Source organism: Nematolebias whitei, chromosome 11 (genome assembly GCF_014905685.2).
Source record: "Nematolebias whitei isolate Nwh7 chromosome 11, NemWhi1, whole genome shotgun sequence".
NCBI classification, from domain to species: domain Eukaryota; kingdom Metazoa; phylum Chordata; class Actinopteri; order Cyprinodontiformes; family Rivulidae; genus Nematolebias; species Nematolebias whitei.
The window spans coordinates 24,714,830-24,730,711 of NC_056508.1; the positions used below are offsets into that span (position 1 = coordinate 24,714,830).

Below are 15,882 nucleotides of genomic sequence, written 5' to 3' on the forward strand. Positions count from 1 at the left end.
GTCCCTCAGGGAACCCTGTGGGGGGTACTCTGGGAGTATGGGGTACCAGGCCCTTTGATACGGGCTGTTAGGTCCCTGTATGACCGGTGTCAGAGCCTGGTCCGCATTGCCGGCAGTAAGGCGGACTTGTTCCCGGTGAGAGTTGGACTCCGCCAAGGTTGTCCTTTGTCAACGATTCTGTTAATAACTTTTATGGACAGAATTTCTAGGCACAGCCAAGGTGTTGAGGGGATCCGTTTTGGTGGCCTTAGGATTGCGTCTCTGCTTTTTGCAGATGATGAGTCCTACTGGCTTCATCAAATTGTGATCTACAGCTTTCGCTGGAGCGGTTCGCAGCCGAGTGCGACACGGCCAGGATGAAGATCAGTTCCTCCAAATCCGAGGCCATGGTCTTGAGCCGGAAAAGGGTAGAGTGCCCTCTCAAGGTCAGGGAGGAGTTCCTGCCCCAAGTGGAGGAGTTCAAGTATCTCGGGGTCTTGTTCACGAATGAGGGAAAAATGGAACGGGAGATCAATAGGTGGATAGGTGCGGCGTCTGCAGTGAAGCGGGCGCTGTACAGGTCTGTCGTGGTGAAGAGAGAGCTGAGTCAAAAGGCGAAGCTCTCAATTTACCTATCGATCTACGTTCCTACCCTCATCTATGGTCATGAGCTTTGGGTTGTGACCGGAAGAACGAGATCTTGGATACAAGCGGCCAAAATGAGTTTTCTCCGCAGGGTGTCTGGGCTCTCCCTTAGAGGTAGGGTTGAGGTGGCTCGGGCATCTGTTTAGGATGCCTCCTGGACGCCTCCCTGGTGAGGTGTTCTGGACATGTCCCACCGGGAGGAGGCCCAGATGAAGATCCAGGACGTGCTGGAGGGACTATGTTTCTTAGCTGGCCTGGGAATGCCTCGGGATTCCCCCGGAGGAGCTGGACCAAGTGGCTGGGGAGAGGGAAGTCTGGGCCTCCCTACTTAGGCTGCTACCCCCGCGACCCGACCCCAGATAAGCGGAAGAAAATGGATGGATAGATGGATGGAATTAATTAACTTTTTTATCTAATGCCTCCAGATAGAAGAGAACAAGTAACATAAGCACTTTGTAATATGTATGCATTGCATGTAAAGTTGCAAAATCAAATCCAAATCAAATTACCTGTTGTGAAAAGAAAGCTGCTTTATCTTCGTTTAGTCCTGAGAAATGGACACATAAGGTTATTTTAGTTTTATAAATGCATCACGAGTGAAAAGAAAACCTGTGGGAAGTTATCAGACTCAAAGCTTTTCAACATGATACGACTTGATCATAACAGGTGAGCTGAAAGCAGCACTTAGTCAGTACTGTTATGGAATTTGGATGTGTACCTAATGTGACCAGGTCCTCTCTGATCTGCTCCGCTGTCAGGTTTTTCTTCAGGGCCCCTGAGGACAAACAGGACAAGAGAGCCATTGTCAGAGATACAACCAACTGCAGCAGATATCAACTACCGGTATATTTACTTACCAAACCTTAACAAGATTAAAGTCTGAAGTGTGACAAAAACTTATGAAAACTGCAAGTGTTTAGTTTTTTGACCAACTTTCTGGGTGGAGTTTGCATGTTCTCTCCGTGCATTGCGTGGGTTTTCTCCGGGTACTCCGGTTTCCACCCACAGACCAAAAACATGCATGTTAGACTGATTGATAACTAAATTGTCCCTAGCTGTGAGTGAGAGAGTGAATGGTTGTTTGTCTCGTTTGTCTCTATGTGTCCCTGTGATGGACTGAAGACCTGCCAGGGTTTTCCCTGTCTTTCGCACAATGACTGCTGGAGATGGGCACCAGTGACCGTTGCGACCCGAAAAGCAAGAAGTGGGTAAAGATAATGAATGGATGGATGATCAAAATGGCTATAACTTATTTTTCAGCATCAGATGACATCAGTCTAAAATGTTGACATGAAAACTGGTGGGCGATATGCATTCCTTTCAAGGAATGCTAGGACTATAATGATTATCTGCCGCTGAAGGCGAAGACGGAACAATAATGTTTTAACCCATGTCTGTGTGTGCATAAGAAACTAAAGCCAGAATCTCAATGAAGTGAACTGAAAACAAGTTGGCAACTTAAAACCACACATTGTTAAAAATAGTCAAATTCTCAGTTGCTGTCTCACTGTGAACTCTGAGTGTTTGTGACTAAACAATGTATTTTTCCCACCTTGTGGCACCAGGAGAACACTCTTCATCAGGTTTCTAAGAAGCCCAGCGCTCATCCCATGTTCTCCTGCAAACTCAGTGAGCTGCTGCAAGAATCTCTCCGTCTACAAACACACACATGCATTCATTTACAAATGCACACAATGGGATAAGCATTGTTTTACATTGGTTTGGTTATCAAAGCTGAGTCTAAAGTTAATTTAACATTAAAATTGGGGGCAAGTTGAGCTACCTCACCTCTTTAGGCTCCAAAAGGAACTGGAACAGAATTTCAACCAGACGAGGAAATTGCTGCACAAAACAAATTTAAAAAAGGATGAATAAATGAAGTCTTGTTGGAAAAATGTACTGTTTGCAAAATGGGATTTAATAGAGTTTTGAGAAGAAAAAAAAACATTTCACAAAACTTATAAGTTATGTGTTGGTCAAAACAAATCAAAGCAGAACCATTGAGGATATCAAGATGATCTAGGTATCAAAGTGTAACTTGAAAAGACAGGACTCTTAAAAGGTTCTGAATTTAGTTTGATTAAATACGACTCAATTCATGGTTTGATGTGATGTACATCACACCAATGTCAGTCAATTTTATTTAAATAGCACATCTAAAAACAGCAACATTGACCAAGGTTAAAAACAAACAGGAAAACCCAACAATAAAATAAGTTAAAGCCACCACCAGACAAACCACAGCAGAAACAAAGGTATACACTAATCCCTCATTTATCATGGGGGATCCGTACACTGAAGCACTGCGATAAGTAAAAAATCACGAGGTAGGGAGGGACAACTGTATATGTGTGATGCTCAGAGATAAAGAGAACTCAAGACTGAGAAAAGATTTGTTTTCACACAGTGACCGTTTGCTGAGGCTTACTTTTCAGTCTGCCACTCAAAACCTTGACGTCACGGAGTAACAGACGCAGATGTGTGGTTACCATGTACCTGGGACCCTGTGTACACAATTTCAGTCCACCACATGTACCACATGGCACATATTACAAAGAAACTTTGACTTTGACCATGGTGAGCATAATGGCAGCTCTAACATTTCATCAGTTCTTGTTCCATTTTATACAGTTCAAACATCAACATGGGGATATTTTTCTAAATCTAGAGTGAGTTAGAGCTGTACGCTTCACAATGTTTTTGTGAATGACAACCTCAGCTGGGGCAACAACACCACCAGCCTGATCAAGAAAGCTCATCAGAGACTCTACTTCCTCAGACGGCTGAGACGAGCTGGTCTGAGAAGCTCAGTCCTCACCTCCTTCTACAGGTGTGCAGTGGAGAGCATCCTGTGCTCCAGTATCAACATGTGGCATGGAGGCTGCACAGCTGCAGAAAGAAAAGCTTTGCAGAGAGTGGTGAAGGCTGCACAGAAGACTGTTGGAGTCAGTCTCCCCACCATCACATACATTTACACCTCCAGATGCAGGAAGAGGACCCCCTGCATCATGAAGAACCACACTCACCCAGCACATACTTTTTGCCCTGATCCCCTCAGGAAGGAGGTTGTAGAGCATTAAGTGTAGAACCACTAGACTGAGGAACAGCTTCTACCCTGTGGCTGTTAGACTCATGAATCTCTAACTAGAATAATCACTGTAATGACACTTTAACTGGTGATATGCAATTTATCTGTATCTGTCCGTTTGCACGTCCGTCCGTTTGCGTGTACGTATGCAGAGGGTTCAGACTTCGTGCTCGAGCGTACACCCTAGGGATGCACCGATAAATCGGCCGGCCGATAAATCAGTCCCGATTTCCTTAATTTTGGGAACTCTAAAATCGGCCGATACGTGCTTGAGAAACCGATTTTACCAATTTTTTTTAGTTTTAACAACAATTGTCTGAACTTCATTTATATTTCAGAGCGCTACCTCATGGTCAGTTAAAACAAGTTTGTATTGTTCTAAGATATTGTTCAAAGGTCTGTTTTTCAACAAAATAAGAATGGAAAATTAAAGGTGCATTGTGACCTTATAACACCTGACAGTGTTGCTTATAAAACAAAATTGTATCGGCCAAAATCAGAATCGGCAGGTCAGACTTTTTAGAAATCGGTGATTGGACAGAAAACTGCAATTGGTGCACCCCAGTACACCCTGAGTGGCTGCAGAGCAGCTTCGCAGACAAGGGGTGATTACCTTCGGGACAAATTGAGGTCGCCGATTGGTCATTTGCTGACACGCCTACTGGATTGATTGACAGGTAAAAAAAAACAAAAAAAAAACCAAGAGCTGGCAGCCCCTAGCCGCAGCAGTGTTCTGTGTTTATATGTTGTTAATAAAAAGTTCTAAAAAATAAAAAAAAAACAGGGAGCACTGGTCCTGCAGCCCACACATCAGCGCAGCCCAACAGGAAATCTTCAGACCCTCCCGCAGCCACGCTGGACCTGATTTTAATTTGCTCGTGACAAATTTGTTAATTTCTCACAATTTCAGTCATGGCATCAACAAAGGAGGAAGAGATCACTTGCCTCTTGGCAAAATAACAAAAGAAAAGGCCAGATCAGGGATGAAGAAGGGAAATTAAATACATTGGTGTCGCATACAAAACAGTCCGTCGCTGAGCAGTTTATTGTGCGACACCACGTACGTAAAAATTGAGCTTTGCACGGACATACCCTGCGGGGGTACGCGCGTACCTCCGCGTATGGATGTACGCGGGAGTATACTGGGGGCTTAACTCATGCTGCTGTATTCATTCATACCCATCTTCTCACAACAGACTCATGTTCGGGCTGCTGTTTAATACATCGTATTGTTTTACATTATAAGTGTTTAGCGTATATCTTAGATCTTTTAGTGTATCGTTTAGTTTGTTTAGTGTATATCTTCATGTAAATCTTAGAACCTTATTTACTGTTTCTTTTTATAGTTTATATTTTTGCTATTTTTAGATGTAACTGGGACCTTGAGTACACAAATTTGGCACCTCGTACCATGTGACGCAAATGACAAAGATACTTGAACTTGATATACAGTATAATACATGTACATAATACATATAATTATATTATAATCATAACTTATTTTAATCATTATATTACAATTTAGAATTAATTATACAATTTTGCCGCTCAAGGTGTCTGCATGTTGGAGTAGATCTGTTACATTCATTGTAACAGACTAGGTCCAGTTTCGAAGTCTAACACCCGATCCTCTCAGTATTTATGGTTAACAACTCTAAAGACCAAGTTTCGTATTGGCTCTACGACCTCTGTGACTGGAATCTACTTTAAAAAACTTTGGGTCTGACCTCACTCGTCTCAGTTTAGTTTAAAAGCCGTTTTTATAGATACTTGAAAATGTTTTCATGCTTAGTAACGTTGTCGTTTAACTTTGACAATGAACTATTGTTAATGTAATTTGTGTTTCCTTGCTTGTTAATGACATCTATATTTCATGGTTTTGACTTACTTCCCTTCCCCTTGACCCTACAAGTACCTGTTGGTGCTGCCAGGCTGGCACTGTAAATAAGAATATGTTCTTAGTGTTTATGCCTGGTTAAATCAAGGTGAAATCAAAAATAGCATCCTCTTCATCAGACTGTCATACAACAGTGTCTTCAGTCAGAGGCTTCTTCAGATCCGCTGTTAAGACAGACCTCTACAGGAGATCCTTCCTGCCCACAGACATCAGCATCTAGAACAACTCTTTAATGAAACCAGGATGATGAGTTAAAATAATGAATTTCCCTTTGGGATTAATAAAGTACTTTTGAATTTAATTTGAATTGAATTATAGTGTGTAGGCAGCACTGACAGCTCAACATGATTTGTCACGAGGAAGTACAAAAGTATGACTAAACCATTCAGTCATTTACTTTGACTTGCTCTGTTTCCTAACAAAACTAACGAGAGGAGCTAAAACTGACACATCCTTTCTTTCACTTACTGAAACCTCCTGAGTGACAGAAAACATCCCGTTAAAATAAAATATGACCGTATCTGTGTTTACCTGCTCATTAAACCTGTTCAGGTTCTGAAAGTCGGTGCTGACAGAGTCCGGTAAAATCTCTTTAACCAAGTGAAGCTGCATATTTTCAAGCCGAACTTAACATTTGCTTATAAAAACGCAGCTGAGTTCTAGAAGCTCAGTTCCGGGTTCAGCAACGCGCATGCGCACCACGTGACTCGCGGACAGCGAAAGATTAAAGGCCTAGCGTTTATCGATGGAATGCATTTTGCCCGCCGCCGTCAGACCGGGATCACAACTAATGTGAGATTAGAGTTAAAGCTGTGGAATAATATCATGTTACGCTTAGAGTGTGTGTTTGAAAGACTCTCAGCTACTACCACAACAAGTTTTAGCTCGGAGTGATGTGTGTTTGTGTTGAGGTCTGTTGGCATCCTAATAAACTTATACAGCCCAATTTCAGAAGAACATCACAACACGACCAGCTTTTATACATTGGAACAGGTTTGTTGAAGAGATATTGTGGGAAAGGGTCTGGCTTCTACTGAACAGATATTTGATTATAAACAAGATTAAAGAAATCTACAAAATTATCCATAAAATCTACCCAGCTATAAGTCTTAAATTAAAACTAGATTCAAGAAAGAAATGGATATTAACTGTGGTTTTTGTGATGGATGTCCTGAAACTGTTCTCCACCTGTTTTGGTACTGTCCATTTGTTAAAACCCTTCTTCATTGTAGAAAATACTCTGGAAGGAAGCCAAGCTTTGCTGTTTTTTACAGTGAGGTCAAGTGTTGTATTCAGAAAATTAAAGACTGATAAAAAAAAGGCACTAAAAACCACTGAGATTTACTGCAGTGAATGTATTGTTCGAACCACAAGACCCCCCCAGCATTCATTCCTATGTTCAGTTTCTTGTGTTTATATTGTTTTTGTTTAGATTCATATCTTGATACGTACAATTTTTATTTTCTCTTAATGCAGACATTGTATTATAAACTGTATATTTGCAAATAACGATAAAAAGGTTGTGGCAGCCATCTTGAATTGGATTTGCAAACATGTATTACAGTGAATCGTTGAAAGTTTTATTTAAAAATTGTCCAGTGGTCCATGAGTTATTTTATTAACAGAGTTATCTTTAATAATAATAATTGGCATTGATTTTAGATCAAGATCTCATGTTGTTGGTAAGCTCTCAGAATATGTTGGAGATCAGTATCAACAAAGCAAGACTGGATCTTTAGGATGAACTTTAGTTGGCAGCTCAGAACATCACACACAAAACACCATGAACTTTGTGGATAAAGTGAAGGACGTCATCATGGAGACAGATGAAACTTTGGTATCTTTTGATGTCACGTCACTTTTTACATGTGTTCCTGTTGATGAGACAGGTGGTCTGTTGAAGGTTAAAATCAGACACCGCTCTGAGCAGCAGGACAACTCTCCACAGAGCAACTGTGTCAATCATAGGCGTTGCATTAATTATATGTGAAAGGGACATGTCCCCGGGGCAGCACGGTGGCACAGGTGGTAGAGCTGCCGCCTCTCAGCCAGAAGGTCGCCGGATTGCGTATCGGCCAGGGGGCTTTTCTGTGTGGAGTTTGCATGTTCTTCATCTTTCGTCTTTTCCCTTTTCACATGTATGAAGAGAAGGATAGGATGTCCCCCACTCACATTTAAAAAATATACAAAAAAAGTTAAGTTGGTAAAAAGTTACCATTTCATAACTTAAAAGTTATTTAAGTGAAACTTAAAAGTTATGAAGTGCAGAAATTGTGGTGGCACCAAAGTAGAAAGGAACCTGTAAATTTATTTTGTTATAATAATTACTTGCAGGTAGACAAAACTGACTAAAAAGGTGTTTTTTTGCATCACCTATCAGCACAGTGTAATTTAGTGTTGTGAAGGCTGCATGATGTCATGTCATTTTATGTTGTTGTTGTGAGTAGGTCTATCACTAAATTAGAAAAAAAGTAAAAAGCCCCACTAAATTCACTGTTGGTGGTTGTTAAAATGTCGCCTGTTCATGGTGTAAAGTTAATATTCTCATGTTAAACATGCAGTTGAGTGTCACCAGTGCTTAGTACAATGGCATGTTGTTTAAATTAAACTAAATAAAAAGTTAACAAAATAAAAGTGAAGTCCACCCCTTTGTGATAAATTGTGTCACATTAATTTCATTATCTTAGTCTGTGGAGTAAGTTTAAAAACAGGATGATGCAGAAATGGACTAGTTGAACGAGGAATCTGTCTCTAAAATAATTATTGAATCAAGTGTTTACTTCCTGGTATGTAGGTAAATGTATAGATGTTTAACAACCCGTTAAAATACACCAGAATGCAGGAAATTGCTTCTACTTTATTCATTTTTCTGGAGGAGGATCCCCAGATCCCCCCACCAATGTATCCCCCACCCCATTCAACACTTGCTCTTCTCAAGAGCGGACGTCTCCTCCTCTCCCTCTCCGCTTTGCTGTTGCTCTGTCCTGTCTGTGAAATTGCTTTAGAGCCTCTCTTCTACTAATCTTCTGAATCATAACTATGGACTTGGATTTGATCAGTTGGTCCCTCAACACAAACACAACTGATAACATTTCTTTGAAGAGAAGACCGTCTTTAGGTGAGCCAATTTGCCCTGTTGGCATGCATGCACCTGGATATCTTATCAACTTTGAAGACATGATGACGTGTCTATCTCTGCTGTCATCTGTGGATTTTAAGGACACATTTAAAATTGGATTTATGATAACTAGTTCCTATTTGTTGGATTCAGCTAGTTCCTGGTCTATCAACAAACAAGGAAGTCGTTAGCAGCAAATCTGGACCTGGTCAGGCTGCCTGCCTTATATGATGGCTTGGTTCGTGCCTCGAGCACCCAGACTTTTGGCAGAATGGATCAGATCTCGGGGATTATTCTCAGGCACGTTCCATTGGTATGGTCATTTAATTGGAAGTTTCGAATCCGAGTGGACCGACACAGACTCAAGGTAGATGTCATTAAAGTTATGCCTGTCCCCAAAACAATCGTGTTTATCTGAATTCGGATCCCTGACTGGCCTCAACAGATCATCTGACCTCAACTCACCTGGAAGTTTTGTAAACCTGATGCTCTAACCCTTCCCGTCCCTCCTACTGAGGAATTTCCATGGACTTTTCAGAAGAGCCCAGCTGCATAAACATTCTGTCATCAGTTCAGGACTAAGAATTCGTCTCTTGTCGTCCTCGGCACCCCCGGAGTGTGCACAGATCTCTCCAGAGGGAACTATTTGAACTGAGTGATTTCAACTGAACTCTGCAGTGCCTCTGTGTGTTGTGTCTGGCTGCTTACCGCCCTTGTGTCTCCCCCCCCGCGCAATGTCAGCATCATCATGTGCTCGTGTGCGAGATTATTTTTCAGTATCACACTGTTGACCTTCAAACAGAGGTTAAAAGCGTGTTAGGAAGTTTTTGTCTCCAAACCCTATGTGTCATTTTTCACCACTTTTTAGTGTCTGTCTAAACAGGTCTCACTTGTAAATGAGTCTTTGAGGCTCAATGTGGCTTATCTGTTTTAATAAAGGTTGAATGAAAGGAAAAAAAAGCTTCTGACGCCAATACCCTGGACCCAGAGTGAGCTCATTCTACATTTACTGGGTTAAGGACCATGACCTCAGATGTAGAGGAGCTGATTCTCACCCCAGCTGCTTCAAACTTGCATGGAAACTGCCCTAGAGCACGCTGAAACTTGTGGTCTGGAGTGACCAACACATCTGCAAAAAGAGCTCAGGCCCTGAGGTTCCAAACCTGACCCATCCTCTCCCTGGTTGTGTCTTGAGATCCTGTTCATGGACACTACAAATAGGACCAGAGACAAGGGACAAGGGACAGGTGTGGTCCAACCTGCACCAGGAACATGTTTAACTTTGTGTGGAGAATGGTAAATGGACTGTACTTATATAGCACCTTCATCTAATCAAGATACTCAAGGCGCTTTACAACATCTGTGCTCTCATTTACCTCCACACACACATTCATTGCACTTTACTAGATCTATACAAAGACTAATCAAACAAATCATTCTACAAAGACTAATCAGTGCTATTTTTTTTAGATCACATTCATACACTGATGGGACACACATCAGAGGGAATGAGGGGTTCAGTGTCTTGCCCAGGGACACTTCAGCATTTGACTGCTGGTGGAATCAAACCCCCAACTCTCCCATTGGAGAACAACTTCTCTAACCACTCAACCACAGCTGCACCGATGAATGCGGACACATAATCATAATGTGTTATGTATTGTCATCATTGTATGTTCTCTGCTTTAAACCCATACACCACCAGGTGGAGCAGTGGGCAGCTATGGAGAGCACCCGGGGAGCAACTGGGGTTAGGATGTCCTGCTCAGAGACACCATGAGATGTGCAATGACCGGGGATCGAACCCAGGACCTTCGGGTCCCAGGTCCCATCTCGGCCCCTAATGTGACCCCAGCACCCAATACTTCACAGCACTCTCACAGAATGCCTTGAGGAATATGCAACCTTTTTCCAAGGCCAAAAGAAGAGTGGACAAATTCCCATGAGCTCTTTATCAGCCAAGGGTGAAGATGTCCACGAGTCCTCATGAATCTGAGGTTCGACAGTCAATTTGAGCCTTCCTCCCAAAACCCAGCTGAATGAAAATTATATTAATTATTAATAATTGACATTTAGATTAGGCAGAACTGAGGTTTGTCTTTTGGAATCTCTGGAACAGTCCCAGATGGGCCTTTTGAACCAGTAGATGCTCAGATGGTGCTGGCTCTGCAGTGGATCTTGAAGTGTCCAGGTCCGGGTCAGGGTCCTCAGTTATTGAAGAAACTATATAAAGCAGACCAACAATATTCAGTCTGCTCAAATGGACAGTCACCTGACTGAAATTTGTTGGATTGTATATCTGGATTATTGAGCATGGACTTTGTTGGTACATAAAGCAGACTTGGACTGGTTTGACGTCAGTTATAATAATGTTACTGGGAGAGTTTTATGGTGCGCTACACGTTATAAATGAATCATTAATTGGACCGGGTGTTTCTGGAGTTACACAGAACTATTTCTCCTGTCTTTTTTTTTTCTTTCTCTGGAAAGAAGAAGTGGGAGTTTCTTTCTCACCTTGGAGAGCCGGGGGCAGCCAATGACCTGCTGCCTTTCTGCGCGCAGCTACTTTCCATGCGTCGAGCTGCGGTTCGGTTCAGGGTCTGTGCGTCCAGACGCGCGCAGGGAGGAAACAGGTCCAGAAGCGCTCGGCCCTGCTCGTGCCGTGCAACAAACTTCTCCACAGACAGGACACTTGGTGTGCGCGGCTGTCGGACCCTCGTGTCTGGCCGCAGAGCACCGAGGTTCGGGGGGAAAGGTTCCTTGTTCCACCGTGCACGTGGGACCAAGTTGATCTGCTCCGAACCCTGACCCAGAGCAGAAGTGCGCGGTGAGTTTGTCTTGTTCATCTGGTCCCGCACGCGCCTGGACCGTCCAGCTCTGTTTGTCTGGATTAAACAATGAGGAGATGTTTGCTTCTCTTGGTGCCATGCTGCTGCGAGCTGAAGATGCACGGCTCGTGCGCGCGCGTATGTGCCTGTGTTTCCTGCTTTTCTCAGGTATTTGAACATGTACAGACGGTTGACTGGCTGAACTTCCTCCTGTGCCTCCCCTGGTGTTTTATTAGTTAATAACTCATGTTACAACCATGTTAACTCATGTTGTTACACCCCCACCCCCCCTCCCCGAAACTCTAAATAGTTATAGTCCGCTATAAAAGGTGATTAGATGATAATGTGTCTGTCTGTTATCAACATATCTCATGAACCACTGAATAAACTCTATTGAAATTTGTAGATAATAATTATTGGATATGAAAGAACACGTGTTTAATTTTTGGAGCATGTCCAATTCAAGATGGCCACCACAGCCAATTGTCTAATGTTGTTGTGATTTTTCTTATTTTTGTTGTGTTTTGTCAAATGTTGTTCATTTACACCTTAGGGCCACCGTACAAGTGACCACAAAAACAACACATTTGGCTGTAACTCTGTCAGACACTGAGCTAAATTCTGATATGCATAGGAGTTGAGATTGATCTCCATCACATGTTCCTCTAAGTTGAGTCAGACTTTTTGTTTCAAATTTTGCGCTTACATCTTTGAAGTCTTCTCTATCTGTCAGCGAAATAACTCATGAACTACTGGATACATTTCAATAAAATGTCCAGGGAATTGGCTAATCATAAAATATATCTGCTGCATTTTAGGAGTCAATCCTGTCACTCTCCCCTCCTGTTATTATTAAGGGTCAGGTAGTGGAAGAGGTGCAAGAATACAATAATGATGGGAAAAATGGACATTTGAGTCCCAGGCTGATGGAATCTGCTGGAAAGCCCACCGGAGGATGCATTTCCTCCGGAAGTTGATGAGCTTAAATGTTGATTGCATTTTTAATGAAAATGTTTTATAGCTGTTTTATTGAACGTCTTCACGTTTTCATTTCGCTGCTGGTTTGGGTTGCTGAACTTAAAAAAAAAAACGCTTACAGGATATTATCAAAGAAGACGGAAAAATTATAGGGATTCAATTGAATGACATCATGGACCTATTTAAGTCCAGATCAGTATCCAAAGCCAACAGAATTTCAGCAGATTCCACCCATCCTCTGCACACTCAGTTCAATCTGCTTTTGGGCAGAAGATATGGCCGACCTACTGTAGGTGAAGAACAAATAGATTAAAGAAACTTTCATTCCCACAGTTGTTGTTTTTTTTTTTTTACATAAAATATAGATTTAATGCCTTATCCTAGGATTGCTATTGAATTATTACAGTCTGACTCTTTTTTCTTCTTTTTTAGTCATGGTTTTTATGTATTTTAATCTTGTTTTGAATGTACTTTTTTACCCTGTTGTTATTAATTTTGTCATGTTTAAAGTTTGTATGAATGTGCTGGCTGTCATCACCACCACTGCTTACTGTAAATGAATTGCCCTTCAAGGAACTAATAAAGTGAAGTCAAGTGAATTCAGTTCAGAATGGCTGCAACAACTATCTCATATTGGAAAACATAAAAAGGTTATAATTAAGACAGTTTTACCGATGTGTTGACGTCAGAAGTCAACTCAGGGCACTGAACAGAAACATTTATATATATAAAAAAATAATAATTTAACACTATTTATCTGAGGAGCAGACTACTTTGACTTTAACTCCATCACTAAACTCTCATTTTGAGCAAGCATGAAGGTGATAGTGGAAAGGAAAAACTCCCTCACGAGGAAGAAACATTTAGTAGAACCAGGCTCAAGACAAGCGGCCATCTGCTTTCACCGGCTGGGTTTGAGAGGAACAGGAAACAGGAAGAGCTGAAAAGTTTGATAGCCACAGGGAGGAAGGACTTCCTGTGGCATCCTGTGGAGCACCTCGGTGGTCTCAGTCAACGACTGAATGTGCTGCTGTAAGAGTCCAGTGTGTCATGCAGGGGGTGTGATGTGTTGTTCGGGATCTGGAGCAGTTTCCTCAGCATCCTCTGCTCAGACACCTCTGTCAGAGACTGCAGGTCCACTCCCAGAACAGAGCCAGCTCTCCTGATGAGCTTATTGAATGCTTATGATTGGATTGGATTGGATGCTGCTGAATTGGTGATTCAGGCATGAATCTAGCCAGATAGGTCCAGTGAAAGACAAAGATGGTACGATATTAACAAAAGAGCATGAACAAGAAGCTCAATGGGTCCAGCATTTCCAAGTAGTCCTCAATAGACCAGAACCAAGTGACCCTGCAGATCCACCACTAACAGAGGGTATCCTTAACATTGACATGTCAGTCCAAAAAAAGAAGAGATATGGCAGGCTTACCATTAAAGCCTAAAGAATGGAAAAGCCTGTGGCATTGATGACATCCATACAGAGATGTTAAAGGCTGATCCAGACACCTCAACAATGATCCTTACAGATCTTTTTAAATTAATATGGTCAGACAAGAACTGGTCTGAAGGACTAATTGTGAAGCTTCTAATAAAAGGCAACCCACAAACCTGAGGCCACTGGCATGATATAACTTTCCAGTTATTACCATCAAAAGTCTTCTGCCAAATCCTCATTGACTGAAGTGAAGACACTTTGTTGTTGTATGACAGTCTGATGAAGAGGATGCTGAGGGTTGTCTTTAATGTTCTTCATTTTATGAAGAATCTCTCTTTGAACAATCATCTCCAGAGTCCCCAGAACTGAGCCAGCCTTCTTTATGAGCTTGTTGATCTTTTTGAAGTCACTTGCTCTGGTGCTGCTCCCCCAGCAGATGATGGCAGAAGAGATAACGCTCTCTACAACAGACTGATAGAAGATATGCAGCATCTTGCTGCAAACGTTGAAGGACTTCAGCTTCCTCAAGAAGTACAGTCTGCTCTGTCCCTTCTTGTAGACGGTTTCACTGTTGCATTTCCACTCCAGTCTGTTGTCCAGGTGAGCATCAAGGTATTTATACTTCTCCACCACCTCCACTTCTTCTCCCATGATGGAAATAGGGTTGGACCTGTTCCTGTTTCTCCTGAAATCTACAATCATCTCCTTTGTTTTATTCATATTCAAGATGAGATGATTGTTTCCACACCATGCCACAAAGTACAGTTCCCTGTACTCAGCGTCTTGTCCATCTCTGATACACCCGACCACTGCAGTCATCTGAATATTTCTGCAAATGACAGGAGTCTGTTTTATACTGGAAATATGAGGTGTAAAGAGTGAAAAGGAATGGTGAGAGTACAGTCCCCTGTGGTGCTTCTGAGCTACTGACCACCTGATTAGACATATAATAAGAATGTTAAATTGTAAATGGACTGTACTTATATAGCACCTTTCTATCTATTCAAGATACTCGAAGATCCAAAGATCTACACTACAACCTGTGTCCTCATTTACCCATTCACACAGCACTCTACTAGATCTGTACAAAGCTAATTGAATAAATCATTCTAAAGAGAATAATCAGAGCTTTATCACATTCATACACCGATAGGACACACATCAGAGGCAATGAGGGGTTCAGTGTCTTGCCCAGGGACACTTCGGCATGTGACTGCTAGTGGATTCGAACCCCCAACTCTTGCATTGGATGATGACTGATCTAACCACTCTGCCACAGCCACCCCCATAATAGAATAAGAACATTGGAATAAGATGATTTTAAGCCTTTAATTTTATGGCTATTCATGTTCCTCAGGGGAAAAATAAACCACCTTACTGCTTAAAAATCCATCCATCCATCCATCCATCCATCCATCCATCCATCCATCCATCCATCCATCCATTATCTTCACCTGCTGCTTCCTTTTCAGGTCGCGGGGGTCACTGGTGCATGTCCAGCCATCAGTGTGCGAGAGGTGGGGGACATCCTGGACAAGTCTCCAGTCCATCACAGGGACACATAGAGACAAACGAGACAAACAACCATTCACTCTCTCACTCACAGCTAGGGACAATTTAGAGTTACCAGTCTGCCTAACATGCATGTTTTTGGTCTGTGGGAGGAAACCAGAGTACCTGGAGGAAACCCACGCATGCACGGAGAGAACATGCAAACTCCACACAGAAAGGTTCTGGGCCAGGATTTGAACTGCCAACCTTTTCGTTGAGAGGCAATATTCTTCCAACTGTGTCACCGTGCTGCCCCTGCTTAAAAAATACTATTTTTAAATGTTTTATTACACAAAAAAGCTAGTTAGTCTTTTAGAGCTGTCTCAGCCTGAAATAAAAACATCACATTCAAATATAAAT

The 15,882-nt window shown here is 42.1% G+C and overlaps 2 protein-coding genes across 2 annotated transcripts in view; one reads left to right on the top strand and one right to left on the bottom strand.

The window, feature by feature from the left end:
• Positions 1-6,303, bottom strand: part of commd7 (COMM domain containing 7) — a 22,380-nt gene extending 16,077 nt beyond the window's left edge. Inside the window, exons 1-5 of the mRNA XM_037684048.1 lie at positions 6,141-6,303; positions 2,413-2,466; positions 2,177-2,279; positions 1,343-1,399; positions 1,134-1,171 (exon numbers count right to left, since the gene is read on the bottom strand). Coding sequence (XP_037539976.1) covers positions 1,134-1,171; positions 1,343-1,399; positions 2,177-2,279; positions 2,413-2,466; positions 6,141-6,221 — 333 coding nt within the window. The 5' untranslated portion in view covers positions 6,222-6,303. The remainder of the gene's footprint in view (positions 1-1,133; positions 1,172-1,342; positions 1,400-2,176; positions 2,280-2,412; positions 2,467-6,140) is intronic.
• Positions 6,304-11,522: 5,219 nt separating this feature from the next.
• dnmt3bb.1 (DNA (cytosine-5-)-methyltransferase 3 beta, duplicate b.1) overlaps positions 11,523-15,882 on the top strand; it is a 77,813-nt gene continuing 73,453 nt past the window's right edge. The window contains exon 1 of the mRNA XM_037684049.1: positions 11,523-11,554. The gene's annotated coding sequence lies outside the window, so the exon portion shown is untranslated. The remainder of the gene's footprint in view (positions 11,555-15,882) is intronic.